The sequence below is a fragment of the Pristiophorus japonicus genome, chromosome 18, assembly GCF_044704955.1.
Source record: "Pristiophorus japonicus isolate sPriJap1 chromosome 18, sPriJap1.hap1, whole genome shotgun sequence".
NCBI lineage: Eukaryota > Metazoa > Chordata > Chondrichthyes > Pristiophoridae > Pristiophorus > Pristiophorus japonicus.
Window position 1 is genome coordinate 174635 of NC_091994.1, and position 27753 is coordinate 202387.

The 27753-nt window shown below is 47.8% G+C and overlaps 1 protein-coding gene across 1 annotated transcript; it reads left to right on the forward strand.

Annotated features, from left to right (window-relative positions):
- The first annotated feature begins 554 nt into the window (after positions 1-554).
- Positions 555-27753, forward strand: hapln4 (hyaluronan and proteoglycan link protein 4). The gene is made up of 5 exons (XM_070861066.1): positions 555-659; positions 15822-15936; positions 23132-23494; positions 25406-25708; positions 27464-27753. Exons 1-5 carry the CDS (start codon positions 555-557, stop codon positions 27751-27753), a joined length of 1176 nt encoding a protein of 391 aa, XP_070717167.1.

Genomic DNA, 27753 nt, shown 5'->3' on the forward strand with positions numbered 1-27753 from the left:
CCTGCTGTCAATCAGCCAGCAACATGCAGAGCAGCAATGGATCCTGGAACCCGCCTGGTCTGTACAGCTCCATCCTACCCCGTGTGGGTCGTGACTAACTGGCCCAGTGTTATCTCCTCTTACACAGACAATACCAGAGCTTCTAACTGTCAGTGAAAACTGCACAGGCCGGGGCTCTTTGCTCTCGAAAAGGGAGGGCTGAGGGCTGACCTGATAGAGATCTTTAAGATTATGAAAGGTTTTGATCGAGTGGATACAAAGAGAATATTTCCACTTGTGGGGAGACCAGAACTAGGGGGCCATCAATATAAGACAGTCACTAATAAATCCAATGGGAAATTCAGGAGAAACTTCTTTACCCAGAGAGCGGTGAGAATGTGGGACACGCTGCCACAGGGAGTGGTTGAGGCGAATAGTATCGATGTATTTAAGGGGAAGCTGGATAAACACATGAGGGAGAAAGGAATAGAAGGATATGGTGATGGGATGAGATGGAGAGGGGTGGGAGGGGGCTGGTGTGGAGCAGAAACCCCGGCACGGAGCGGTGGGGCCCAATGGCCTGTTACTGTGCCATACAACCGTTGGGCCAGACTTTCGGCCTCATTGTCGCCGATTTTCTCGGCGTTGCAGCTGATTTTCTGCCCGCCAAGAGTTTCCACGTAAGTTTTTTCCTTGGTTTCACCCACATCTGAAGTCACCCGCCCATGTGCAACGTCTAGAACAACCACGTAAGTTTGGCTACAACCACCGAGGTCCAGATCGCCGAGAGACCCGCCCTGTAAACGTTGCGTAAACCGAAGGGGGCACCCTGCAGAGAAAGGTCAGTTAAAGGTTCTTTCATTTTTTTTTTTAATTTTAAAACAGCGATTAGGTTTAAAACTATCTTGGGAATGCTGTGTACGTTTTCTTTTAATGATAATTATTTTTTTAAGTTTCCCCCCTCCCTAGGCCCAACTGCAGCCTCGGACTAAATTTTGGTACTAACCATCCATTCTGGTAACGACTTGCCGAGAGACTGCCGACAATGAGTGAGCGACGCCCATTTCTCGCCGCGCGATGACTTTTACTTACTTTAATCAGAGTAATTCTATGTATGTCTTGCTCACGTTTGAACAGCCAGAGAGTCCTGTGGAGACTCCCACAGATACATTGGCTGTGGGGGACACAAGGTGAGACACTCTGCACCCTGAGGGGCAAAATGCCAACCTCATTCACGGGCCACTCTCTCTCAACCCTCGTAAAACAGGGTGATGGGGCATGGGTCTCTGCCCGTGATCACTGCACGGTGAGGGCAATCACGCCACTGTGAGGAGGTGCCAGGTCGGGCCTTCCCACAGTAAGAGTGGGTGGGACGAAGGGGGGGAGAATGTTGTCGGCTCAGTTGTTCTAGTAAAGCAATGAGTCCTACAGTAGTGCTGGAGCAGGGACAGTGCTGAATCTCAGCTCTTGTATCGCGGAGCTGGGAAGGTCATGATCGGAGACGCAGACACAGATAGAGCAGGTGGCCTACCCAATGAGCTAGGTGCCCTTTGATGGGCACCATCAGTTCAAGCAATGAAGGAGGAGACCTTTTCTCCCCTTCCTCTATTTTCCTTCATCTCTTTCATGTCAGCTGTGGCTCAGTGGGCAGCATTCTCGCCTCTGAGTCAGAAGGTCACGGATTCAAGGCCCACTCCAGGGACAAGCACAAAAATCTAGGCTGACACTCCCAGTGCAGTACTGAGGGAGTGCCGCACTGTCGAAGGGACAGTACTGAGGGAGCACCGCACTGTCGGAGGGGCAGTACTGAGGGAGTACAGCACTGTCGAAGGGACAGTACTGAGGGAGCACCGCACTGTCGGAAGGGCAGTACTGAGGGAGTGCTGCACTGTCGGAGGGGCAGTACTGAGGGAGCGCCACACTGTCGGAGGGGCAGTACTGAGGGAGCGCCACACTGTCGGAGGGGCAGTACTGAGGGAGCGCCGCACTATCGGAGGGTCAGCACTGAGGAAGTGCTGCACTGTCGGAGGTGCAATACTGAGGGAGTGCCGCGCTGTCGGAGGGGCAGTGCTGAGGGAGCATAGCAATGTCGGAGATATCGTCTTTCAGATAAGATGTTAAACCGAGGTCCTATCTGCTCTCTGAGGTGGACATAAAGGATGCTGCGGCACTGTTTCAAAGAAGAGCAGGGGAGTTATCCCCGGTGTCCTAGGGCCAATATTTATCCCTCAATCAACATCACTAAAACAGATTATCTGGTCATTATCATATTACTGTTTGTGGGAGCTTGCTGTGCGCAAATTGGCTGCAACAGTGATGATGTTTCAAAAAAAAAGTTAATTGGCTGTAAATCTCTTGGGGACGTCCTGAGGTTTCGAAAGGCGCTATAGAAATGCAAGTCTTTCTTTCAAGCGATGAGGGAAAAAAAATACCTTTACCACTCCCTGCTCGCCGGGGAAAATTCAGCCAAGGCTCAAAGCTGATCTCGCAGAGAGAGCTCAAAGCTCGTGCACCTTAATGAGTCGCCATTGTAAGCTTGGGCCCAATGCCAACATCCAATCGGTTCCCCGGTGTGGTGTAACTGGGACAGCTCTCTGTCGTTAGCCTGAGCTGTGGCTGATCACAAGTTGTGGATTTTAAAAGCTCGCTTTTTGCTTACAAACTGGCTGAACTGTTCCCCGCCCCTCCAATAATCCTAAGCCACCTGTTTCATACTGCACCTGCGAGGATGCTCACAGGTTGGTCGAGCCAGTCACATGATGTTCACCAAACCCCATCCAGTTGGGTTCGGGGGATCCACGATGGGGCAGGTGGTTGTGAGCCTGGTGGATGAACCGGTAATGTGTCGTGTGATTGTTAAACCTTTGTTAATAAGCCAACTAGTTCTTAATAGCAATGTGTTGCTATAAATTCTTAAGCACAGAACCCATGAAGCAAATACATTACACATACGTCCTTTATTGAGGTGTCACGGTCATTGATGGGAAACAGCGGTAATTAAGAGTCATGTGCAGTTTCCCTTTGATCTTTGGCTTTGAGGCAATGTAGGCGTTAACTCTTTAACGGAAGATTGGGGAACTGATTCAGGGTTCTATTGAAGGAAAGAAAGATCGTGCATTTATATAGCGCTTTGCATGACCTCAGGATGTCCCAAAGCGCTTTACAGCCAATTAAGTACTTTTTGAAGTGTGGTCACTGTTGTAATGTGGGAAATGTGGCAACCAATTTTGGCACAGCAAGCTCCCACATACAGCACTGTGACCAGATAATCTGCTTTTAGTGAGGACAGTTGAGGGATCAATATTGGCCCCAGGACATGGGGGGACACTTCATACATGCACACATGCACACACGCGCACACGTGCACATGAGCACGCGCTCACACATGCGTGCACGTGCGCACACACTCACACACACACACACACGCACACGTGTGCGCGCACACACACACATGCGCACTTATGTGCACACACACACACATGCGCACGCATGTGCACACACACACATGCACACGCACACACAGAGACAACAGACTTTTGTTGCTAGGTTTACATCTTCGCTTAAAGTAACAGACAGCACGTCAAAAAGAAAATAGATGCTGCCACCGAAAAACCAGATGGGTGACAAAGTCACATTTACAGGGCCCAGAATTTTCATCTGCAATTTTGTTTTGTGTTTAATGAAGCAAGAGTAGGCTTCACTGAGCTCTGCCGAAAGCTCAGCGAGCTGAAAGGTTAACTCTGTCTCTTGTCCACAGATGCTGCCTGGCCGCCTGAGCATCTTCCAGCACTTTATTCCTGGTTTTCCAGCAGTATCTCACCTGCCGTCGAATTGTCCTGCTATGTTTTACTCAGTGATTGCACATGGGTGTAAACATGGAGTGCAGACTCGGTTTGCCAATCCGCTAGGATCACCCTGGAGTCACCAGGCAGGCTACAACCATCGGGGCATTAAAAAAACAATTCTGTATTTTTAAAACATTTTCTTTGAACACTTTCAACAACAACATTGCATTTATTTAGCGCCTTTAACGTAGTTAAAAAGTCCCAAGGTGCTTCACAAGAGTTACATAAGGAAATGTTAGGACACGTGACCAAAGGTTCGGTCAAAGAGGTCGATTTTAAGGAGAGTCTTGGAGGAAAGGGAGGTAGCGAGGCAGAGAGGTTTAGGGAGGGAGCTCCAGAGCTTGGGGCCCAGGCAACAGAAGGCACGGCCACCGATGGTGGAGCGATTATAATCAGGGGATGCTCAAGAGGGCAGAATTAGAGGAGCGCAGACATCTCGGGAGGTTGTGGGGCTGGAGGGGGTTACATATAAATGGAAAGAGAACTGAGCAGTGAGGAGGTGGAGAGGTTTAGGGAGGATATTCCAGAGTTTAAGGTCCAGGCAGCAGGAAAGGAACAATATTAGTTCAGCCGGAGAGGGACAAAGTGCCAAGATCTGATGGGACACAGCTGAACATCGGCAGTGAAATGGGGGGTGTAAGAGGGGGTGTGGGACGTGTGTGGTCTCTATGAGGAGGTCAGGTTCCCTTCTGACCAACTTGAGCAGTTCGAATCGCTCCACCTCCCTTGGCTTCTGTACTCTGGATTTATTTGGGGGGATGTGATAAAAGTGCAGAGGACACCGGTTTGATGCAAAGAACTTTGGTTTTATTACAGTCAAATTACAGGCTTATTACTCTAGTAAGAAAATACATGGCCAAACTTGCAATCACTCTAATAAAGTACCATACATTACACATTCAAAGAGGGTTGCAGTAAAATTCCCACCTCCCACCTCCCAATACCTAATTCTAGCTAGGTTAGACTCCAGGGCAGGCAGGGACTACTGCTCACCAATCCTTTTGATAGTTAATGGTAGATGGTGATGTTCTTCCTTCCTTCAGGACTTCAAGACTTCGAGGCTGGAGAAGTTAGTTTACAACTGTCACATTGGTTTCTCTCCTTGTCTTGATGAGGTAGTAGCGACCACCTCTCTCCCCTCTCACTAACCTCTGTTGAAAACAGTGGCCAGTGATACGATTTCAGTGTTCTATCTGAGCCCCAAATCCTTTGTATAATTTTGGCGGGCTTGGTTCTTCTTTGTAATATTTTGTCGGGCTCATTAAAGTTGATATGTCCCAGGTGGGTTGATGTTCGAAAACTGTTCCCTGATGGAAATATTAGTTTGGTAATTGCAATGTCCTTTTGTGCTGAGTCTTTCGCATATAGGCTGGATTGGGCCTCTTTGTGATGTATATGCTGAAATGGTTTGTCCAGACCCATGTTGATGGGGAGCTATCTCTGGGTGATTTTGTGATGGTAATGTCTCTTGTGGAGAAGGATTTTCAAATACTCATTCTTCCAGACAGGTTACCTCAGTCCTCACACCCAGACACTTCCAATAATCAAGTGGGCTTCCTTTGTTCCCTAGGTCCGCCCACAGGCTTGAATTTGTTTTGTAAAAGTTCATAATTCTATTAAAATTCGTAGTTTCTTCCAGAAGCACTTTAGAGTTCCAAACTTTTCGGTAGATAGTCCCAAATTAAATTTCCTTTTGAATGAGCCCAAACACAGGGGTGGGGGGGGGGGGGGGGGCAGTTGTGGTGAATTTTGCTCTCTGTATGGGGGGGGGAAGAAATAACGGAGATGATATTTCAAAAAGAAAGAAAGACTTGCATGTAGAAACATAGAAACATAGAAAATAGGTGCAGGAGTAGGCCATTCGGCCCTTTGAGCCTGCACCATCATTCAATATGATCATGGCTGATCATTCACCTCAGTACCCCTTTCCTGCTTTCCCTCCATACCCCTTGATCCCTTTAGCCGTAAGGGCCATATCTAACTCCCTCTTAAATATATCCAATGAACTGGCATCAACCACTCTGCGGCAGGGAATTCCACAGGTTAACAACTCTCTGAGTGAAGAAGTTTCTCCTCATCTCGGTCCTAAATGGCCTACCCCTATCCTTAGACTGTGTCCCCTGGTTCTGGACATCCCCAACATCGGGAACATTCTTCCTGCATCTAACCTGTCCAGTCCCGTCAGAATTTTATATGTTTCTATGAGATCCCCTCTCGTTCTTCTAAACTCCAGTGAATACAGGCCCAGTCGATCCAGTCTCTCGTCATATGTCAGTCCTACCATCCCTGGAATCAGTCTGGTGAACCTTCATTGTAATCTCTCAATAGCAAGAACATCCTTCCTCAGATTAGGAGACCAAAACTGAACACAATATTCCAGGTGAGGCCTCACCAAGGCCCTGTACAACTGCAGTAAGACCTCCCTGCTCCTATACTCAAATCCCCTAGCTATGAAGGCTAACATACCATTTGCCTTCTTCACCAACTGCTGTACCTGCATGCCAACTTTCAATGACTGATGTACCATGACATCCAGATCTCGTTGCACCTCCCATTGTCCTAATCTGCCGCCATTCAGATAATATTCGGCCTTCGTGTTTTTGCCCCCAAAGTGGATAACCTCACATTTATCCATATTATACTGCATCTGCCATGCATTTGACTATTCACCTAACCTGTCCAAGTCACTCTGCAGCCTCTTAGCGTCCTCCTCACAGCTCACACCGCCACCCAGCTAAGTGTCATCTGCAAACTTGGAGAGATTATATAGCGCCTTTCACAACCACCGGATGCCTCAAAGCGCTTTACAGCCAATGAAGAACTTTTGAAGTGTAGTCACTGTTGTAATGTGGGAAACGCAGCAGCCAATTAGCGCACAGCAAGCTCCCACACACAGCAATGTGATAATGACCAGATAATCTGTTTTCTTGTTATGTTGATTGAGGAATAAATATTGACCAGGAAACCAGGGGGAACTCCCCCGCTCTTCTTCGAAATAGTGCCGTGGGATCTTTTACATCCACCTGAGAGAGCAGAAGGGGCCTCAGTTTAAGGACTGGGTTTTATTGAGAGTGGATTGGAGCGAGGCCAGTGAGGAGGAAAGGTGTAAGAGAAAAAATAGCCATCCGTGGCTAACTAAGGAAATAAAGGACAGTATCCAATTAAAAACAAAGGCATACAAAGTGGCCAAAACTAGTGGGAGGACAGAAGATTGGGAAGCGGTTAAAAGCCAGCAAAGAATGACTAAAAAAAATGATTAAGAAAGGGAAGATAGACTATGAGAGTAAAGTAGCACAAAATATAAAAACAGATAGCAAGAGTTTCTACGGGTATATAAAAAGGAAAAGAGTGGCTAACGTAAATGTTGGTCCCTTAGAGGACGAGACCAGGGAATTAGTAATGGGGAACATGGAGATGGCACAAACTCTGAACAAATATTTAGTATCAGTCTTTACGGGAGAGGACACTAACAATATTCCAACAGTGGATAGTCAAGGGGCTATAGGTGGGGAGGAACTTAACACAATCACAATCACTAAGGAGGTGGTACTCAGTAAGATAATGGGACTAAAGGCAGATAAATCCCCTGGACCTGATGGCTTGCATCCTAGGGTCTTAAGAGAAGTAGTGGCAGGGATAGTGGATGCATTGGTTGTAATTTACCAAAATTCCCTGGATTCTGGGAAGGTCCCAGCAGATTGGAAAACTGCAAATGGAACACCCCTATTTAAAAAAGGAGGCAGACAAAAAGCAGGAAACTATAGACCAGTTAGCCTAACATCTGTGGTTGGGAAAATGTTGGAATCCATTATTAAAGAAGCAGTAGCAGGACATTTGGAAAAGCAAAATTCGGTCAGCATGGATTTATGAAGGGGAAATCACATTTGACAAATTTGCTGGAATTCTTTGAGGATGTAACGAACAGGGTGGATAAAGGGGAACCAGTGGATGTGGTATATTTGGACTTCCAGAAGGCATTTGACAAGGTGCCACATAAAAGGTTACTGCACAAGATAAAAGTTCACGGGGTTGGGGGTAATATATTAGCATGGATAAAGGATTGGCGAACTAACAAAAAACAGAGAGTCGGGATAAATGGGTCGGTCATTCTTGGGTTGGCAATCAGTAACCAGTGGGATGCCGCAGGGATCAGTGCTGGGGCCCCAACTATTTACAATCTATATTAACGACTTGGAAGAAGGGACTGAGTATAACGTAGCCAAGTTTGCTGACGATACAAAGAGGGAGGAAAAGCAATGTGTGAGGAGGAAACACAAAATCTGCAAAAGGACATAGACAGGCTAAGTGAGTGGGCAAAAATATGGCAGATGTAGTATAATGTTGGAAAGTGTGAGGTCATGCGCTTTGGCAGAAAAAAAATCAAAGAGCAAGCTATTATTCAAATGGAGAAAGATTGCAAAGTGCCACAGTACAGCGGGACCTGGGGTACGGTGCATGAAACACAAAAGGTTAGTATGCAGGTACAGCAAGTGATCAGGAAGGCCAATGGAATCTTGGCCTTTATTGCAAAGGGGATGGAGTATAAAAGCAGGGAAGTCTTGCTACAGCTATATAAGGTATTAGTGAGGCCACACCTGGAGTACTGCGTGCAGTTTTGGTTTCCATATTTACGAAAGGATATATTTGCTTTGAAGGCAGTTCAGAGAAGGTTCACTAGGTTGATTCCAGAGATGAGGGGGTTGACTTATGAGGAAAGGTTGAGTCGGTTGGGGCTCTACTCATTGAAATTCAGAAGAATGAGAGGTGATCTTATCGAAACGTATAAGATTATGAGGGGGTTTGACAAGGTGGATGCAGAGAGGATGTTTCCACTGATGGGAGAGACTAGACTTAAGGGGCATAATCTTAGAATAAGGGGCCACCCATTTAAAACAGAGATGAGGAGAAATTGGATTTGTGGAATTCTCTGCCTCAGAGAGCTGTGGAAGCCGGGACATTGAATAAATTTAAGACAGAAATAGACAGTTTATTAAACGATAAGGGAATAAGGGGTTATGGGGAGCGGACGGGGAAGTGGACCCGAGTCCATGATTGGATCAGCCATGATCGTATTAAATGGCGGAGCAGGCTCGAGGAACTTTGTGGCCTACTCCTGCTCCTATTTCTTATGTTCTTATTAATGTAATAACCAAGTTCAAAAGGGGAGACAGAGCAAACCCAAGTAATTACAGACCGGGTGAGTTTCACATCTGTGTTAGTGAACATTAAGATAAAATTACTAAATATCGAGATTAAATAAAAATAATTAGAAGCAGCCAACATAGATTTTTAAAAAGTAGCCGTGTGCTTGGTAAACCGAATGGAGAAGACCCAGGGCATTAGGAATAGAAACATAGAAACATAGAAAGTAGGTGCAGGAGTAGGCCATTCGGCCCTTCGAGCCTGCACCGCCATTCAGTGAGTTCATGGCTGAACATGCAACTTCAGTACCCCATTTCTGCTTTCTCGCCATACCCCTTGATCCCCCTAGTAGTAAGGACAATAGTGAACCAGATGGGTTTTTACGACAATCTGACAGCTTCAGGGTTACTTTGATGTGTCTTCTGTGGCTCAGTGGGTACCACCCTCGGCTCTGAGTCAGAAGGTTGTGGGCTCAAATCCCACTCCAGGGACTTGAACACATAAATCGAGGCGCACACTCCAGTGCAATGCTGAGGGTGTGCACTGCACTCGAGTGTCAGCCCAGATTATGTTGAGATCTGTCCTATATGTGACTCAGTCCCACACCAACCTGGTCGACCCATAACTGATTATGGCTGAGACCATTCCAATATAATGTGGACATACAATTTATAATGAGGAAGTGGCAGCTAGTGTAAGCAGAATTTTTATATAGAATATCTATTGCTTTTTATTTACAGTTAGTTCCTCTTCTGTGGTTCCTGAAAATTAGACTTCTAACTTTGGTAATTTTTTTTCATTGTCTTCAGATATGGCTTTATGTCCTGGCCAATATTTATCCCTCAATCAACATTAAAAAACTCAGATTATCTGGTCATCGTCACGTTGCTGTTTGTGGGAGCTTGCTGTGCGCAAATTGGCTGCCATGTTCATAAGAACATAAGAACATAAGAATTAGGAACAGGAGTAGGCCATCTAGCCCCTCGAGCCTGTTCCGCCATTCAATAAGATCATGGCTGATCTGGCCGTGGACTCAGCTCCACTTACCCGCCCTCTCCCCGTAACCCTTAATTCCCTTATTGGTTAAAAATCTATCTATCTGTGACTTGAATACATTCAATGAGCTAGCCTCAACTGCTTCCTTGGGCAGAGAATTCCACAGATTCACAACCCTCTGGAGAAGAAATTCCTTCTCAACTCGGTTTTAAATTGGCTCCCCCGTATTTTGAGGCTGTGCCCCCTAGTTCTAGTCTCCCCTACCAGTGGAAACAACCTCTCTGCCTCTATCTTGTCTATCCCTTTCATTATTTTAAATGTTTCTATAAAATCCCCCCTCATCCTTCTGAACTCCAACGAGTAAAGACCCAGTCTACTCAATCTATCATCATAAGGTAACCCCCTCATCTCCGGAATCAGCCTAGTGAATCGTCTCTGTACCCCCTCCAAAGCTAGTATATCCTTCCTTAAGTAAGGTGACCAATACTGCACGCAGTACTCCAGGTGCGGCCTCACCAATACCCTATACAGTTGCAGCAACACCTCCCTGCTTTTGTACTCCATCCCTCTCGCAATGAAGGCCAACATTCTATTCGCCTTCCTGATTACCTGCTGCACCTGCAAACTAACTTTTTGGGATTCATGCACAAGAACCCCCAGGTCCCTCTGCACCTCAGCATGTTGTAATTTCTCCCCATTCAAATAATATTCCCTTTTACTGTTTTTTTTTCCAAAGTGGATGACCTCACACTTTCCGACATTGTATTCCATCTGCCAAACCTCAGCCCATTCGCTTAACCTATCCAAATCTCTTTGCAGCCTCTCTGTGTCCTCTACACAACCCGCTTTCCCACTAATCTTTGTGTCATCTGCAAATTTTGTTACACTACACTCTGTCCCTCTTCCAGATCATCTATGTATATTGTAAACAGTTGTGGTCACAGCACTGATCCCTGTGGCACACCACTAACCACCGATTTCCAACCCGAAAAGGACCCATTTATCCCGACTCTCTGCTTTCTGTTCGCCAGCCAATTCTCTATCCATGCTAATACATTTCCTCTGACTCCGCGTACCTTTATCTTCTGCAATAACCTTTTGTGTGGCACCTTATCGAATGCCTTTTGGAAATCTAAATACACCACATCCATCGGTACACCTCTATCCACCATGCTCGTTATATCCTCAAAGAATTCCAGTAAATTAGTTAAACATGATTTCCCCTTCATGAATCCATGCTGCGTCTGCTTGATTACACTATTCCTATCTAGATGTCCTGCTATTTCTTCCTTAATGATAGTTCCAAGCATTTTCCCCACGACAGATGTTAAACTAACCGGCCTATACTTACCTGCCTTTTGTCTGCCCCCTTTTTTAAACAGAGGCGTTCCATTAGCTGCTTTCCAATCCGCTGGTACCTCCCCAGAGTCCAGAGAATTTTGGTAGATTATAACGAGTGCATCTGCTATAACTTCCGCCATCTCTTTTAATACCCTGGGATGCATTTCATCAGGACCAGGGGACTTGTCTACCTTGAGTCCCATTAGCCTGTCCAGCACTACCCCTCTAGTGATAATGATTGTCTCAAGGTCCTCCCTTCCCACATTCCTGTGGCCAGCAATTTCTGGCATGGTTTCTGTGTCTTCCACTGTGAAGACCGAAGCAAAATAATTGTTTAAGGTCTCAGCCATTTCCACATTACCCATTATTAAATCCCCCTTCTCATCTTCTAAGGGACCAACATTTACTTTAGTCACTCTTTTCCGTTTTATATATAGGTAAAAGCTTTTACTATCTCTTTTTATGTTTTGCGCAAGTTTATTTTCGTAATCAATCTTTCCTTCCTTTATTGCTTTCTTAGTCATTCTTTGCTGTCGTTTAAAATTCTCCCAATCTTCTAGTTTCCCACTAACCTTGGCAACCTTATACGCATTGGTTTTTAATTTGATACTCTCCTTTATTTCCTTGGTTATCCACGGCTGGTTATCCCTTCTCTTACCACCCTTCTTTTTCACTGGAAGATATTTTTGTTGAGCACTATGAAAGAGCTCCTTAAAAGTCCTCCACTGTTCCTCAATTGTGCCACTGTTTAGTCTGTGTTCCCAGTCTACTTTAGCCAACTCTGCCCTCATCCCACTGTAGTCCCCTTTGTTTAAGCATAGTATGCTCGTTTGAGACACTACTTCCTCACCCTCAATCTGTATTACAATTTCAACCATACTGTGATCACTCATTCCGAGAGGATCTTTTACTAGGAGATCATTTATTATTCCTGTCTCATTACACAACAACCAGATCTAAGATAGCTTGCTCCCTTGTAGGTTCTGTAACATACTGTTCTAAGAAACAATCCTGTATGCATTCTATGAATTCCTCCTCCAGGCTACCCCGTGCGATTTGAGTTGACCAATCAATATGTTGGTTAAAATCCCCCATGATTACTGCCGTTCCTTTTTCACATGCCTCCATTATTCCCTTGATTATTACCCGCCCCACCATGAAGTTATTATTTGGGGGCCTATAAACTACGCCCACCAGTGACTTTTTCCCCTTACTATCTCTAATCTCCACCCACAATGATTCAACATTTTGTTCATTCGAGCCCATATTGTCTCTCACAACTGCCCTGATATCATCCTTTATTAACAGAGCTACCCCACCTCCTTTCCCTTCTTGTCTATCTTTCCGAATCGTCAGATACCCCTGTATGTTTAATTCCCAGTCTTGGCCACCCTGCAACCATGTTTCTGTAATGGCCACCAAATCATACCCATTTGTAATGATTTGTGCCGTCAACTCATTTACTTTATTTCGAATGCTGCGTGCATTTAGGTAGAGTGTTTTAATTCTAGTTTTTAAACCATGATTTTTAGTTTTGACCCCTCCTGCAGCCCCTTTATATTCAGTGGCCCTTTTTGTTTTTTGCCTTGTGTTTCTCTGCCCTCCACTTTTACTCATTTCCTTTCTGTCTTTTGCTTCTGTCTCCATTTTGTTTCCCTCTGTCTCCCTGCATTGGTTCCCATCCCCCTGCCATATTAGTTTAACTCCTCCCCAACAGCACTAGCAAACACTCCCCCTAGGATATTGGCTCCAGTCCTGCCCAGGTGCAGACCATCCGGTTTGTACTGGTCCCATCTCCCCCAGAACCTGTTCCAATGCCCCAGGAATTTGAATCCCTCCCTGCTGCACCACTGCTCAAGCCACGTATTCATCTGCGCTATCCTGCGATTCCTACTCTGACTAGCACGTGGCACTGGTAGCAATCCCGAGATTACTACTTTTGAGGTCCTACTTTTTAATTTAGCTCCTAGCTCCTTAAGTTCGTCTCGTAGGACCTCATCCCTTTTTTTACCTATGTCGTTGGTACCAATGTGCACCAACTGGCTGTTCTCCCTCCCTTTTTAGGGGAATTGGATTCAAAATATTGGTTAGATCGCTGGGGAACTTTTCCGAGAACTCTTCCTGGGAACATCTGTTTTATGCTCCTGATTTAGACATGCAAGTGCAAGCCTTCACCCAAATTGTTGTCTCTGTATCTTCCTGGCTATTAACGCTGTCAGCTGTGGCTCAGTGGGCAGCACCCTTGTCTCTGAGTCAGAAGGTTGTGGGTTCGAGTTCCACTCCAGGGACTTGAGCACATAATCCACTCTGACACTCCCAGTGTAGTACTGAGGAAGTGCTGCACTGTTGGAGGTGCTGTCTTTCACATGAGTAGTTAAACTGAGCCCCCGTCTGTCCTCTAAAGTAAAAGATCCCATGATTTCAAAGAAGAGTAGGGGTGTTATCCCTAGTGTTTTGGGGCCAGTATTTATCCCTCAATCAACATCACTAAAACAGATTATCTCGTCATTATCACACTGTTGTTTATGGGAGCTTGCTGTGTGCAAATTGGCTGCTGTATTTCTACATTACAACAGTGACTACACTTCAAAAAAAGTAGTATTTCATTAGCTGTAAAGCAGTTTGCGAGGTACGGTGGTTGAGAAAGGTGCTATATAAATGCAAGTCTTTTTTTATTCCGCTGGGAGAACAATATGTATTAGTGTGAGGATTCGCAGGCTGATTAACGACGGATCAGCTGCAAGGTGAACACTCCTTCCACAGCCATTGGGAGGGGGGCAGAGGGGAGTGGTAATGGGCAGGGCTGTCTTATGGGCAGGGCATGCGGTGGGCGGGTGATGAGCAGGGCGTGTGCTGGGCGGGGTGTGTGATGGGCGGGGATTGTGATGGGCCGGTGTGTGATGGGCGGGGAATGCGATGGGCGGGGTGTGTGATGGGCGGGGATTGTGATGGGCCGGTGTGTGATGGGCGGGGAATGCGATGGGCGTGCGATGGGCGGGGCTTGTGATGGGCGGGGCATGTGATGCACAGCAAATCGGCGGCCATTCATCTTGCGCCTCTGTTGAAGTTGAACATCACACCCGCCCCCACCGCCCAAATCAAACCATGTGGCTGCGAAGATAGTGTTGCACTTCACCAGGGAGGCTTTGAGGATATCCTTGTAACCTTTCCGTTGCCCACCTTTGGCTCGGTTGCCAATCTATGTTAATGACTTGGATGAAGGGACCGAATGTAATGTAGCCAAGTTTGCTGATGATACAAAGATGGGTGGGAAAGCAAATTGTGAGGAGGACACAAAAAATCTGCAAAGTGATATAGACAAACTCAGTGAGTGGGCAAATGGAGTATAATGTGGGAAAGTGTGAGGTTATCCACTTTGGCAGAAATAATAGAAAAGCAAATTATAATTTAAATGGAGAAAAATTGCAAAGTGCTGCAGTACAGAGGGACCTGGAGGTCCTTGTGCATGAAACACAAAAAGTTAGTATGCAGGTACAGCAAGTAATCAGGAAGGCAAATGGAATGTTGGCCTTTATTGCAAAGGGGATAGAGTATAAAAGCAGAGAAGTCCTGCTACAACTGTACAGGGTATTGATGAGGCCACACCTGGAGTATTGCGTACAGTTTTGGTCTCTGTATTTAAGGAAGGATATACTTGCATTGGAGGCTGTTCAGAGAAGGTTCACTCGATTGATTCCTGAGATGAGGAGGTTGTCTTATGAGGAAAGGTTGAGTAGGTTGGGCCTATACTCATTGGAGTTCAGAAGAAAGAGAGGTGATCTTATTGAAACTTATAAAATAATGAGGGAGCTCGACAAGGTGGATGGAGAGAGGATATTTCCCCTCATAGGGGAAACTAAAACTTGGGGAAAATAAAATTGCGATGAGGAGAAATTTCTTCTCTCAGACAGTTGTAAATCTGTGGAATTCTCTGTCCCAGAGAGCTGTGGAGGCTGGGTCATTGAATATATTTAAGGCGGAGATCGACAGATTTTTGAGCGATAAGGGAGTGAGGGGTTATGGGGAGCGGGCAGGGAAGTGGAGCTGAGTCCATGATCGGATCAGCCATGATCTTATTGAATGGCGGAGCAGGCTCGAGGGGCCGAATGGCCGGCTCCTGCTCCTATTCCTTATGTTCACTTGGCTTTCTCTGATTTGTAACTGCAACCCAGTCTGTTGGATTCATAAAATTGTATAAAAGCTTCATGGGTAAAAGGCTTTTACAGGAGATTCGACCGCGGGCTTTGAACGATCTAGAGAAACAAAGACTGCGGCCTAATCTCCCGTAAGGTTAACGCTCCCTCCTGGTGTGTGTCAGGTACAGAGCAGGCCTGGCTTGCCACAGCTCCGGTCTTGCTGGCTGTGCTCTGAGTGGTGTGTTTAACGGTTTAGGAGGCCCGTGTGGAGCTTCCCGTGGCCAGAGCACTCGTGGGGAATTCGGGCAATCGGCCAGTCCGCCCGAATCAGGACCAGCCGGATCTCCATTCACTAAAATTAAAATGTCTGTTGTCTCTCCAGCTCTGTGTGAGAAACTCGCTGTGCCTCGATTACATCCTCTTGGTGCTTCTCATTCCCGCCCTCGCCCTCTTGACAGCCAACGACATCGGAACCAAGCAGAGCGTGCACGTGTCAGGTGAGACGCAGAACAGAGCTCGCAACGGTTGTGACGTTGTGGGAGGAAGGAAATCGCGCCAGCTGGCCCCCTAATGCTGCAGTGCAGAAATGCATCACCCTGTGCGATACTGAGCCAACTAAACAGATCAGAAAGTCTTGGCTTTGATTTTTCGTTGGTTGGTGTCCTAACTCGCACCCAGTCCCGTTCACCCATCACCCCCTGTACTCACTGCCCCGTGTCCTAACTCGCACCGAGTCCCGCTCACCCATCACCCCCTGTGCTCACTGCCTGTGTCCTAACTCGCACCCAGTCCCACTCACCCATCAGCCCCTGTGCTCGCCGACCTACATTGGCTCCCGGTTAAGCAACACCCCGATTATTTTCCTTATCCTTATTTTCAAATCCCTCCATGGCCCTCGCCCCTCCCTATCTCTGTAATCTCCTCCAGCCCCACAACCCCCCGAGATCTCTGCGCTCCTCTAATTCTGCCCTCCTGAGCATCCCTGATTATAATCGCTCCACCATTGGTGGCCGTGCCTTCTGTTGCCTGGGCCCCAAGCTCTGGAACTCCCTCCCTAAACCTCTCCGCCTCTCTACCTCTCTTTCCTCCTTCAAGATGCTGCTTAAAACCTGCCTCTTTGACCAAGCCTGCCCTAATTTCTACTTATGTGGCTCGGTGTCAAATTTTTATCTGATAATACTCCTGGAGGTGATTGCAGAGATCGGGAGGGGTGAGGTCATGGAGAGATGTGAAGATAAGGATGAGAATTTTCAAATTGAGGCCTTACTTAACCGGAAGCCAATGTAGGGCAGCGAGCACAGGGGGTGATGGGTGGGCGGGACTTGATGCGAGTTAGGACACGGGCACTTCAAAGGGTAGTGAAAATCTGAAATTCTCTCCCCCTAAATGCTGTGGAGGCTGGGGGTCAATGGAAGGTTTCTAGACTGAGCCCGATAGATTTTTGTTGAGTAAGGGTATCACGGGATATGAGAAAAGGCGGATAAATGGAGTTGAGGTACAGATCAGCCATGATCTGATTGAGAAACGGAACAGGCTCGAGGGGGTGAATGGCCTCTTCCTGTTCCTATGTTCTCTTATCCATTATTCATCTGTGAACTGAATACCACGTATAGGCATCTAATATTCTGAGGGGGATTGACAGGGTAGCTGCTGAGAGGTTGTTGCTACAGTTGTACAGGGCCTTGGTGAGGCCACACCTGGAGTATTGTGTACAGTTTTGGTCTCCTAACTTGCGATTGAGGGAGTGCAGCGAAGATTCACCAGACTGATTCCTGGGATGGTGGGACTGACCTATCAAGAAAGACTGGATCAACTGGGCTTGTATTCACTGGAGTTCAGAAGAATGAGAGGGGACCTCATAGAAACGTTTAAAATTCTGTCGGGTTCAGACAGGTTAGATGCAGGAAGAATGTTCCCAATGTTGGGGAAGTCCAGAACCAGGGGTCACAGTCTAAGGATAAGGGGTAAGCCATTTAGGACCGAGATGAGGAGAAACTTCTTCACCCAGAGAGTGGTGAACCTGTGGAATTCTCTCCCACAGAAAGTAGTTGAGGCCAATTCACTAAATATATTCAAAAGGGAGTTAGATGAAGTCCTTACTACTCGGGGGATCAAGGGGTATGGCGAGAAAGCAGGAAGGGGGTACTGAAGTTGCATGTTCAGCCATGAACTCATTGAATGGCGGTGCAGGCTAGAAGGGCTGAATGGCCTACTCCTGCACCTATTTTCTATGTTTCTATGTTTCTATGTTTCTATGTTTCCCCCGGCTAGTGAGTCTAGAACCAGGGGGCACAGTCTGATAAGGGGTCAGACATTTAGGACTGAGATGAGGAGGAATTTCTTCACTCAGAGGGTGGTGAATCTTTGGAATTCTCTGCCCCAGAGGGCTGTGGAGGCTCAGTCATTGAGCGTATTCAAGACAGAGATCGATAGATTTTCAGAGTCTAAGGTAACCAAGGGATATGGGGATCAGGTGGGAAAGTGTAGTTGAGGCCGAAGATCAGCCGTGATCTTATTGAATGGCGGAGCAGGCTCAAGGGGCCGAATGGCCGACTCCTGCTCCTAATTCTTATTTTCTTATGTTAAGCTGGCCATTCAATTGTGGGTTGGGTGGGCGGGGGAGGGATGGACGCCTTCGCCAAGTCTCTGACTAGCCTTACCACACCTGCCGGCTTTCCAGTCAGTGCATTGGACAGCGATCCGGAGCGAGGTTCCATCATGACCTTTCCCCTCCCTGGCCCAGAATGACTCACACCTCACCAGCTGCTGGTATAGCTAAGTCCGCCCAGACCATAGTCGAACCTGTGGTGCTTCCTGGTTCCAATGATCACTGCCACACCAGGAATACACTTTAAAAGGTATTTTGTTGAACTGACTGTAAAGCGCTTTGGGACGTCCTGAGGCTGTGAAAGGCGCTATAGCAATGTAGAAAGTCTTTCGTTCTGTCAATGGAGAGTTCCCCATCTCTCTGGTTCTGTCCGGGACCATTGTTTTATAAATCTGATTAACAGATCAGGAAACCAGTCACTATACCAGCTGCGGAACTAATGACCTGTGGCAGCCGTGGCTCAGTGGGCAGCACCCTCACCTCTGAGTCACAAGGTTGTGGGTTCAAGTCCCCCATCAGGGACTTCAACACAAAAAATCCAGGCTGACACTCCCAGTGCAGTGCCGAGGGAGTGCCGCACTGTCGGAGGGGCAGTACTGAGGGAGCGCCACACTGTCGGAGGTGCTGTCTTTCGGATGAGATGTTAAACTGAGGCCCTGCCTGCTCTCTCAGGTGGATGTAAAAGATCCCATGGCACTATTTCGAAGAAGAGCAGGGGAGTTCTCCCCGATGTCCTGGGGCCAATATTTATCCCTCAATCAACATCACTAAAACAGATTATCTGGTCATTATCACATTGCTGTTTGTGGGAGCTTGCTGTGCGCAAATTGGCTGCTGCGTTTCCCACATTACAACAGTGACTACACTCCAAAAATACTTCATTGGCTGTAAAGCGCTTTGAGACTTCCGGTGGTTGTGAAAGGCGCTATATAAATGCAGGATTTGCTTTAAAACATCGAGACTAATTTCAAGGCTCAAATCTCAACTGAGGAATCTCGTGATGGTTACAAACAGCTTGATTTCAGCATTGGTGATTTATGATATCCTCTTAACCCCATAATGAGATTGCAGCCTTGTAATCACTCCTGGGAATGCATTATTCTCTGGTTCAGCAAGGGAACTACATGTGAAACTCAATGTAGCATTCGACTGCAATTGGAGATGGTCATTATTCCTGGTGCCTTGCCAAATTGGGGGGAAACTCAAAAGATTAATGGGATGGGGGAGAATCAATGCTCCCAATTTGGTAACGTACCATGTAGACACTTTTAGCAAAAATAAATTGTACACTGGGGTAAAGAAAAGAAGAACTTGCATTTATATAGCACCTTTCACAACTTCTGGACATCCCAAAGCACTTTACAGCCAATGAAGACCTTTTTGGAGTGCAGCCAATTTGCATACAGCAAGCGCAATGCGATAATGGCCAGATAATCTGGTTCTTTATTGATATTGTTTGAGGGATAAATATTGGCCCAGGACACCAGGAAGAACCCTCTGCTCCTCTTCGAAATTGGGACTAATTTGGTTAGCTCTTTCATACAAGCATTCGATGGGCCGAATGGCCCCTTCTGTGCAGTAAGATTCACGATTCTATGAAATCGTGGCCATGAGATCTTTTACATCTACCTGAGAGGGCAGACGGGGCCTCGGCTTAATACCTCATCTGAACGACGGCACCTTCGACAGTGCTGCACTCCCTCGGTACTGCATTTTAGTGTCAGCCTGGTTTTTGTGCAACTGAATATATAGGAAACAAGTTGAGATCAGCTCAGGTCTTTTTCCATCTTTCCTTCCGTAATGTATGCATCTGTAACTATGCTCACAGGTTTGTAGAGCTGTTGCTCCCAGGCGGCCTGGAAGAGTTTGTGTTCCACGTGTATGTTCAGTGTGTGAGGTTGCAGCCCCTATTCCGTTATTTAAAGGAGCTGCTCCGCAAATTCTGGTTGCACTTCAGTCCCACGCTCCTGATCTTTGGGCACCCTGTGCGGAGGGGAGCGGGCAGGTCGGAAGGCCTCCTCGCGGGACTGCTCCTGGGCCTGGTCAAGGGGGTCATAAACCGATCCAGGCAGCGGGCGGTCGAGGGGGTTGTTCAGCCCGACTGCCTGCCTCTCTTCCGCGCCTACATCCGAGCCAGGGTGTCCTTGGAGATGGAGCACGCGGTGTCCACCGGTACGCTCGCGGCCTTCCGCGAGAGGTGGGCGCCGGAGGGACTGGAGTGCATCATCACGCCCGGCAACCAAATTTTAATTTGCTTTTATATGTTTAAAGTTTAATTTGTTTAATTGCCGGTTTTAGTGTCCGTTCCCCCCTTTAATCAGGGGGCACTTGATTTAATGTTTATTTTTGTTTTCTACAAAAAGAGTTGTAGAACTGTGCTCCCAGCCCACCTGTAATTTCTGCGGTCTGGAAGAAACATGGAAACATAGAAACATAGAAAATAGGTGCAGGAGTAGGCCATTCGGCTCTTCGAGCCTGCACCATCATTCAATAAGATCATGGCTGATCATTCACCTCAGTATCCCTTTCCTATTTTCTCTCCATACCCCTTGATCCCTTTGGCCATAACGGCCGTATCCAACTCCCCCTTGAATATATCTAACGAACTGGCATCCACAACTTTCTGCGGTAGAGAATTCCACAGGTTAACAACTCTCTGGATGAAGAAGTTTCTCCTCATCTCGGTCCTAAATGGCTTACCCCTTATTCTTAGACTGTGACCCGGTTCTGGACTTCCCCAACATCGGGAACATTCTTCCTGCCTCTAACCTGTCAAATTCCGTCAGAATTTTATATGTTTCTATGAGATCCTCTCTCATTCTTCTAAACTCCAGTGGATACAAGCCCAGTTGATCCAGCCTATCCTCATATGTTAGTCCTGCCATCCCGGGAATCAGTCTGGTGAACCTTCGCTGTACTCCCTCAATAGCAAGAACGTCCTTCCTCAGATTAGGAGACCAAAACTGAACACAATATTCCAGGTGTGGCCTCACCAAGGCCCTGTACAACTGCAGTAAGACCTCCCTGCTCCTATACTCAAATCCTCTAGCTATGAAGGCCAACATGCCATTTGCTTCTTCACCGCCTGCTGTACCTGCATGCCAACTTTCAATGACTGAAGTACCATGACATCCAGGTCTCGTTGCATCTCCCCTTTTCCTAATCTGTCACCATTCAGGTAATATTCTGTCTTCCTGTTTTTGCCACCAAAGTGGATAACCTCACATTTATCCACATTATACTGCATCTGCCATGCATTTGCCCACTCACCTAACCTGTCCAAGTCACCCTGCAGCCTCTTAGCATCATCCTCACAGCTCACACCGCCACCCAGCTTAGTGTCATCTGCAAACTTGGAGATATTACATTCAATTCCTTCATCTAAATCATTGATGTATATTATAAATAGCTGGGGTCCCAGCACTGAACCCTGCGGCACCCCACTGGTCACTGCCTGCCATTCTGAAAAGGACCCGTTTATCCCGACTCTCTGCTTCCTGTCTGCCAACCAGTTCTCTATCCATGTCACTACATTACCCCCAATACCTTGTGCTTTAATTTTGCACACTAATCTCTTGTGTGGGACCTTGTCAAAAGCCTTTTGAAAGTCCAAATACACCACATCCACTCGTTCTCCCTTGTCCACTCTACTAGTTACATCCTCAAAAAATTCTAGAAGATTCAAGCATGATTTCTCTTTCATAAATCCATGCTGACTTGGACCAATCCTGTCACTGCTTTCCAAATGCGCTGTTATTTCATGTTTAATAATTGATTTCAACATTTTCCCCACCACTGATGTCAGGCTAACCGGTCTATAATTCCCTGTTTTTTCTCTCCCTCCTTTTTTAAAAAGTGGTGTTGCATTAGCTGCCCTCCAGTCCATAGGAACTGATCCAGAGTCGATAGACTGTTGGAAAATGATCACCAATGCATCCACTATTTCTAAGGCCACTTCCTTAAGTACTCTGGGATGCAGCCTATCAGGCCCTGGGGATTTATCGGCCTTCAATCCCATCAATTTCCCTAACACAATTTCCTGACTAATAAGGATTTCCTTCAGTTCTGCCTTCTCACAAGACCCTCGGTCCCCTAATATTTCCGGAAGGTTATTTGTGTCTTCCTTCGTGAAGACAGATCCAAAGTATTTGTTCAACTGGTCTGCCATTTCTTTGTTCCCCATTATAAATTCACCTGATTCTGACTGCAAGGGACCTACGTTTGTCTTCACTAATCTTTTTCTCTTCACATATCTATAGAAGCTTTTGCAGTCAGTTTTTATGTTCGTGTGTGAGTGTGAGGTTGCAGCCTCTGTTCCAATATTTAAAGGGGCTGCTCCTCAAATTCTGGTTGCACTTCAGTCCCACACTCCTGATCTTTAGGCACCCTGTGCGGAGGGGAGCGGGTAGGTCCGAGGGCCTCCTCGTGGGACTGCTCCTGGTCATGATGAAGGTGGCCATCAGCCGATCCAGGCAGTGGGCGGTTGAGGAGGTCGTTCAGCCCGACTGCCTGCCTCTCTTCCACGGTTACATCCGGGCCAGGGTGTCCCTGGAGATGGAGCACGCAGTGTCCACCGGTACGCTCGCGGCCTTCCACGAGAGGTGAGCTCTGGAGTGCATCATCACCCCCGGCAACCAAATTTTAATTTGATTTAAAGTTTCGTTAAAGTTTAAAATGTTAATTTGTGGGTTCTAGTGCCCTTGCCAAAAGAGGGCATTTGATTTACGTTTCAACTAAAATAGTTGTAGAGCTGTTGAGTTGGGATTGGCTTAGCCAGTCACATGATGTCCACAAGACTCAATAAAACTCCAGCCAGTTGGGTTCGGGGGATCCACGATGGGTCAGGTGGTTGTGAGCCTGGTGGATGGGCCGATAATGTGTAGTGTGATTGTTAAACCTTTGATAATAAACTAACTAGTTCTTTAATAGCAATGTTTTGCTATGAATTCTTAAGCAAAGAACCCGGAAAGCAAATACATCATGCCTTCTTTATCTTGTGCTCCTTTATTGCTGGGAATGATTGTCTGTTGATCGGTGCGCTGACCTACATTAAGAGTGGTTGTATGTGTTTAATACCTGTGCAGGTGATGAGAGTGGGGTGGTGGTTGTTCAGACGGCCCCGGGGAAAGTCCTGACCCACCGCGGGGGTTCCATCATCCTGCCCTGCAGGTACCACTATGAGCCGGAGAGCCAGGACCCCGATAAGATCCGCATCAAATGGACCAAGGAGTCCGACTCGCTACAGAGCATCGATGTCTTCGTGGCCCTGGGGAAGATACGAAAAGGATTTGGGATATACAAGGGCAGGGTGTCGCTGCAGGAGGATGGGGAAGGAGATGCATCTCTCATCATGCAGGACGTCACGCTCCAGGATTACGGGAGATACGAATGCGAAGTCATAGATGAGCTGGAAGATGATACCGGAATCGTCAAGCTGAATTTGGAAGGTATGGGTTTATTTCTATATTATTGACATTTTTCCCCCCACTGTTCTTCAGTCGGAACCACCAATCCAATCCCATCTATCCGATCTCTACTGAACCCCCTCTAACCAAACTCTACTCAATCCCTCCATCCAAACGCTACTCAATCCCTCCATACAAACTCTACTGAACCCCCTCCATCCAAACTCTACTCAATCCCTCCATCCAAACTCTACTCAATCCTATCTGAGCTGTGCTGACTGACATGATTTCATGTCTCAGCGCTCCTTCTGAAGGTCCTTACCTATGTTGATGGTACATCATTGGTACTGCTGGTGACTCACCCTAGTGGCCATTCGTTAGGCAGATGTCTAGCCAGGCTAATTGACCAAGGAAGGCATCATTGCCCCTCCATTTGTATTAGTCTGGTGAGTGGATGAGGGAGGGGGGAACCATGCTCAGCCACTGACCTCTGCTCCTGACCCACAGGGTTAGGATTGGGTCAGGATGAGATCATGTGATTGAAATAGGTCCTGGGCGATAGCTGATTGGCTGCCTGTTTGAAAAGGAATACCTAGGGGTAGATGCGAGGGGTAACGGACAGAAAACCAAGAGTAGGGGGGAGAGGTTGCCGTGCGTCCTGATTGAAGGTGGTAACTGGCTCGGGGCGTACTTCCTATGCCCAGTGCTGCTGCCCAGGCCTTACCACCCCTCGGAGGAAGCGAAAAACCATCTCACGCGTGCAACTTCCTCTTGGGATGGGTCCCACGGCGCTAATGTTTTGCGGATGTTTCACGTAACACTAACATGTTTCAACACCCCTCCCCTAAAGGGGAGGGCCACTGCGCCCTCCACACGTCCTCTGATGGTCACCAGGGCAGTGCAGCACTGCGGCTGCAAAAGGCACAATGGCGGCCAAGGCGACGCAAGGAAACAAGCATTGATGCCGACCGGTGAGTCGTCAAAATCGGTAAGATGGCGGCACGGGGCGCTCGCGACCTTCCTTTTGATTTCCGCCCCGCGAGCAGATGTCAGCCCAGTTCGCGACCCGCGAGGCTAGTGCTGACACCCGCTTGCGCCAGCCTCGTGGGTCGTGGGGCAATATCCGCCGCGGGGCAGAAAGGGCTCGGCGCGTGCGGCGATAATGGCAGCGGCGGTTGTGCAGCGACCATCTAATTCCCGGGCAATTTCCTGGGAGCCAGCATCCTCCCCCCCGCCCCTGCCCCCGCCCCCTGCCCACGCCCCTGCTCCCTGCCCCCAGCCCCCGCCCCCTGCCCCCCGCCCCCCGCCCCCCAGTTTAGAAGAATGAGAGGAGATCTCAGTGAAACATAAAAAATTGTTACAGGGCTTGACAGGGTAGATGCAGGGAGGGTGTTCCCCCCAGGCTGGGGAGTCTAGAACCGGGGGTCACAGTCTCAGGATAAGGGGTCGGCCATTTAGGACTGAGATGAGGAGAAACTTCTTCACTCAGAGGGTGGTGAATCTTTGGAATTCTCTGCCCCAGAGGGCTGTGGAGGCTCAGTCTCTCAATATATTCAAGGCTGAGATCGAGAGATTTTGGGACATTAAGGGAATCACGGAATATGGGGATCGGGCGGGAGAGTAGAGTTGAGATTGAAGATTAGCCAAGATCTTATTGAATGGCGGAGCTCCTATTACATATGTTCTTGTAAATGTTTCTGGACATGTGTCTGGGCATTTTGGATCATCTGGGCACATTAACTCCATGAAAGTCGAATGCCAGCCGATAAGGACCTCTCTCGATTTCCCATTCAGTCAATTTAAAGGCTCCCATTAAAGGGGTGCCTTGCTTACTACCTGATGTCCTGGTAATCCCTCGCCCTCAGGTGATCCAACACACCCACGAAGCAGAGTGGAACAGTCCACGCTGCCCTCTACCTGCTGTATTTAATGGTGCCTTTACTTCCACTGCAGGGGTGGTTTTCCCTTACCACCCGCGGCTGGGGCGGTACACGCTGAACTTCGACGGTGCGAAGGCGGCCTGTGCCGGGCAGGATGGGATACTGGCCTCGTACGAGCAGCTGCACGAGGCCTGGGAGAAAGGGCTGGACTGGTGCAATGCAGGCTGGCTAGACGATGGCTCTGTGCAATATCCCATCTCCAAACCCCGGCACCAGTGTGGCCGAATGGACCAGGCCGCCGGCGTCAGGAATTACGGCTACCGCCACAAGGAAGACGAGCGATACGACGCTTTCTGCTTCACCTCCAACCTAAAAGGTGAGGGGGATGGGGGGGGGGGGGAGGGGGGAAGGTGGGGTGGGGGGGAGGTGGAGGTGGGGGTAGTGGGGGGGAGGTGGGGGGTTGGGGGAGGTGGGGGGTGAGGTGGGGGAGGTAGGTGGGGTAGTGAGGAGTGGGGGCGATGGGTGGGGGGTGGGACGATGGATGGGGGGGTGGGGCGTGAGTGGGACAATGGGGGGGGCATTGGCTCATACCAAGAAAGCCCAGGGGACCGTTTGCCCTGGGGCGCACCGATGAGATGGAGGGAGAGGCACGTGAGGTAAGTCAAGGAGTAAGTCAAGGAGCGCGGTTAGTGTGATATATAGCACCACCTCGTGGACTACTGCGGTAATGTAGACATTGTTGTAAATACAATTAGAGCATCACGTGACTGGGTCACCTGACTAGTTCCTGTCGAGCCATCTGATAAGCGTGTGTTTTTGTGAGGTCTTAGAGAAGATATCACATTCCATTGGTCTTTATCTGAAAGCTCTGTCCTGTATATAGGCCAACACAGTATTTTGTGCACATAGAGCTCCCATAAACAATCAGATGAACCAGCAGTTAAAGTGTCAGCTTTGGCTCAGTGGGTAACGCTCTTGCCTTCTAAATTTAGAAGGTTATGGGTTCAAGTCCCACTCCAAAGATTTGTGCACATAATCTAGGCTGACTCCCAGCAGCAGAGAAGTCCTGCTCCAACTGTACAGGGTATTGGTGTGGGCAGACCTGGAGTACTGCGTACAGTTTTGGTCTCCGTATTTAAGCAACAATATACTTGCATTGGAGGCTGTTCAGAGAAGGTTCACTAGGTTGATTCTGGAGATGAGAGGGTTGACTTATGAGGAAAGATTGAGTAGGTCGGGCCTCTACTCATTGGAGTTCAGAAGAATGAGAGGTGATCTAATCGAAACATATAAGATAATGAGGGGGCTTGACAAGATGGATGCAGAGAGAATGTTTCCACTCATAGGGGAAACTAAAACTAGGGGACATAGTCTCAGAATAAGGGGCCGCCCATTTAAAACTGAGATGAGGGGGAATTTCTTTTCTCACAGGGTTGTAAATCTGTGGAATTCTCTGCCCCAGAGAGCTGTGGAGGCTGGGCCATTGAATATATTTAAGGCGGAGATAGACAGATTTTTGAGCAATAAGGGAATAAAGGGCTATGGGGAGCGGGCGGGAAGTGGAGCTGAGTCCATGATCAGATCAGCCATGGTCTTATTAAATGGCGGAGCAGGCTCGAGGGGCTAGATGATCTACTCCTGCTCCTATTTCTTATGTTCTTATGTAGTGCTGAGGGAGTGCTGCACTGTCGGAGGTGCCGTCTTTCAGATGAGGCGTTAAACTGAGGCCCCCTCTGCTCTCTCAGATGGATGTAAAAGATCCCACAGGCATTATTTCAAAGAAGAGTTATTCCCGGTGTCCTGGCCAATATTTATCAAGCAGCACCTAAAAAAAAGATTATCTGATCATTATCACATTGCTGTGTGTGGGAGCTTGCTGTGTGCAAATTGGCTGCCGCGTTTCCCACATTACAACAGTGACTACACTCCAAAAGTACTTCATTGGCTGTAAAGAAGGACGTCCTGAGGTTATGAAAGTTGCTATAGAAATGTAAGTTCTTTCTCATTACAGTCTCCCGTGTCTCTGAATACCAGAGGCTAAGCGCGAAGTGTGACAAATGGGAACCTGTTCAGTGCGGTGCAGGTAACCTGTGCAGAGATTTATGCACTTTGTGTTTTTTTTTAAATCAAGGGAAAGTTTACTTCTTGAAGGCGTACCGGAAGCTGAACTACGGGGAGTCAGTGAAGGCGTGCGAGAAGAGCGGGGCCTCCATTGCCAAAGTGGGCCAGCTATACGCAGCCTGGAAGGTGCAGTTACTGGACCGCTGCCAGGCAGGATGGCTGGCGGATGGAAGCGTGCGGTACCCCATCGTCAATCCCCGAGCCAAGTGCGGTGGCAAGGAGCCAGGTGTCCGCAGTTTCGGCTTCCCGGACAAGAAGCGTCGGTTGTACGGAGTTTACTGCTTCAAAAAGAAGGAATGA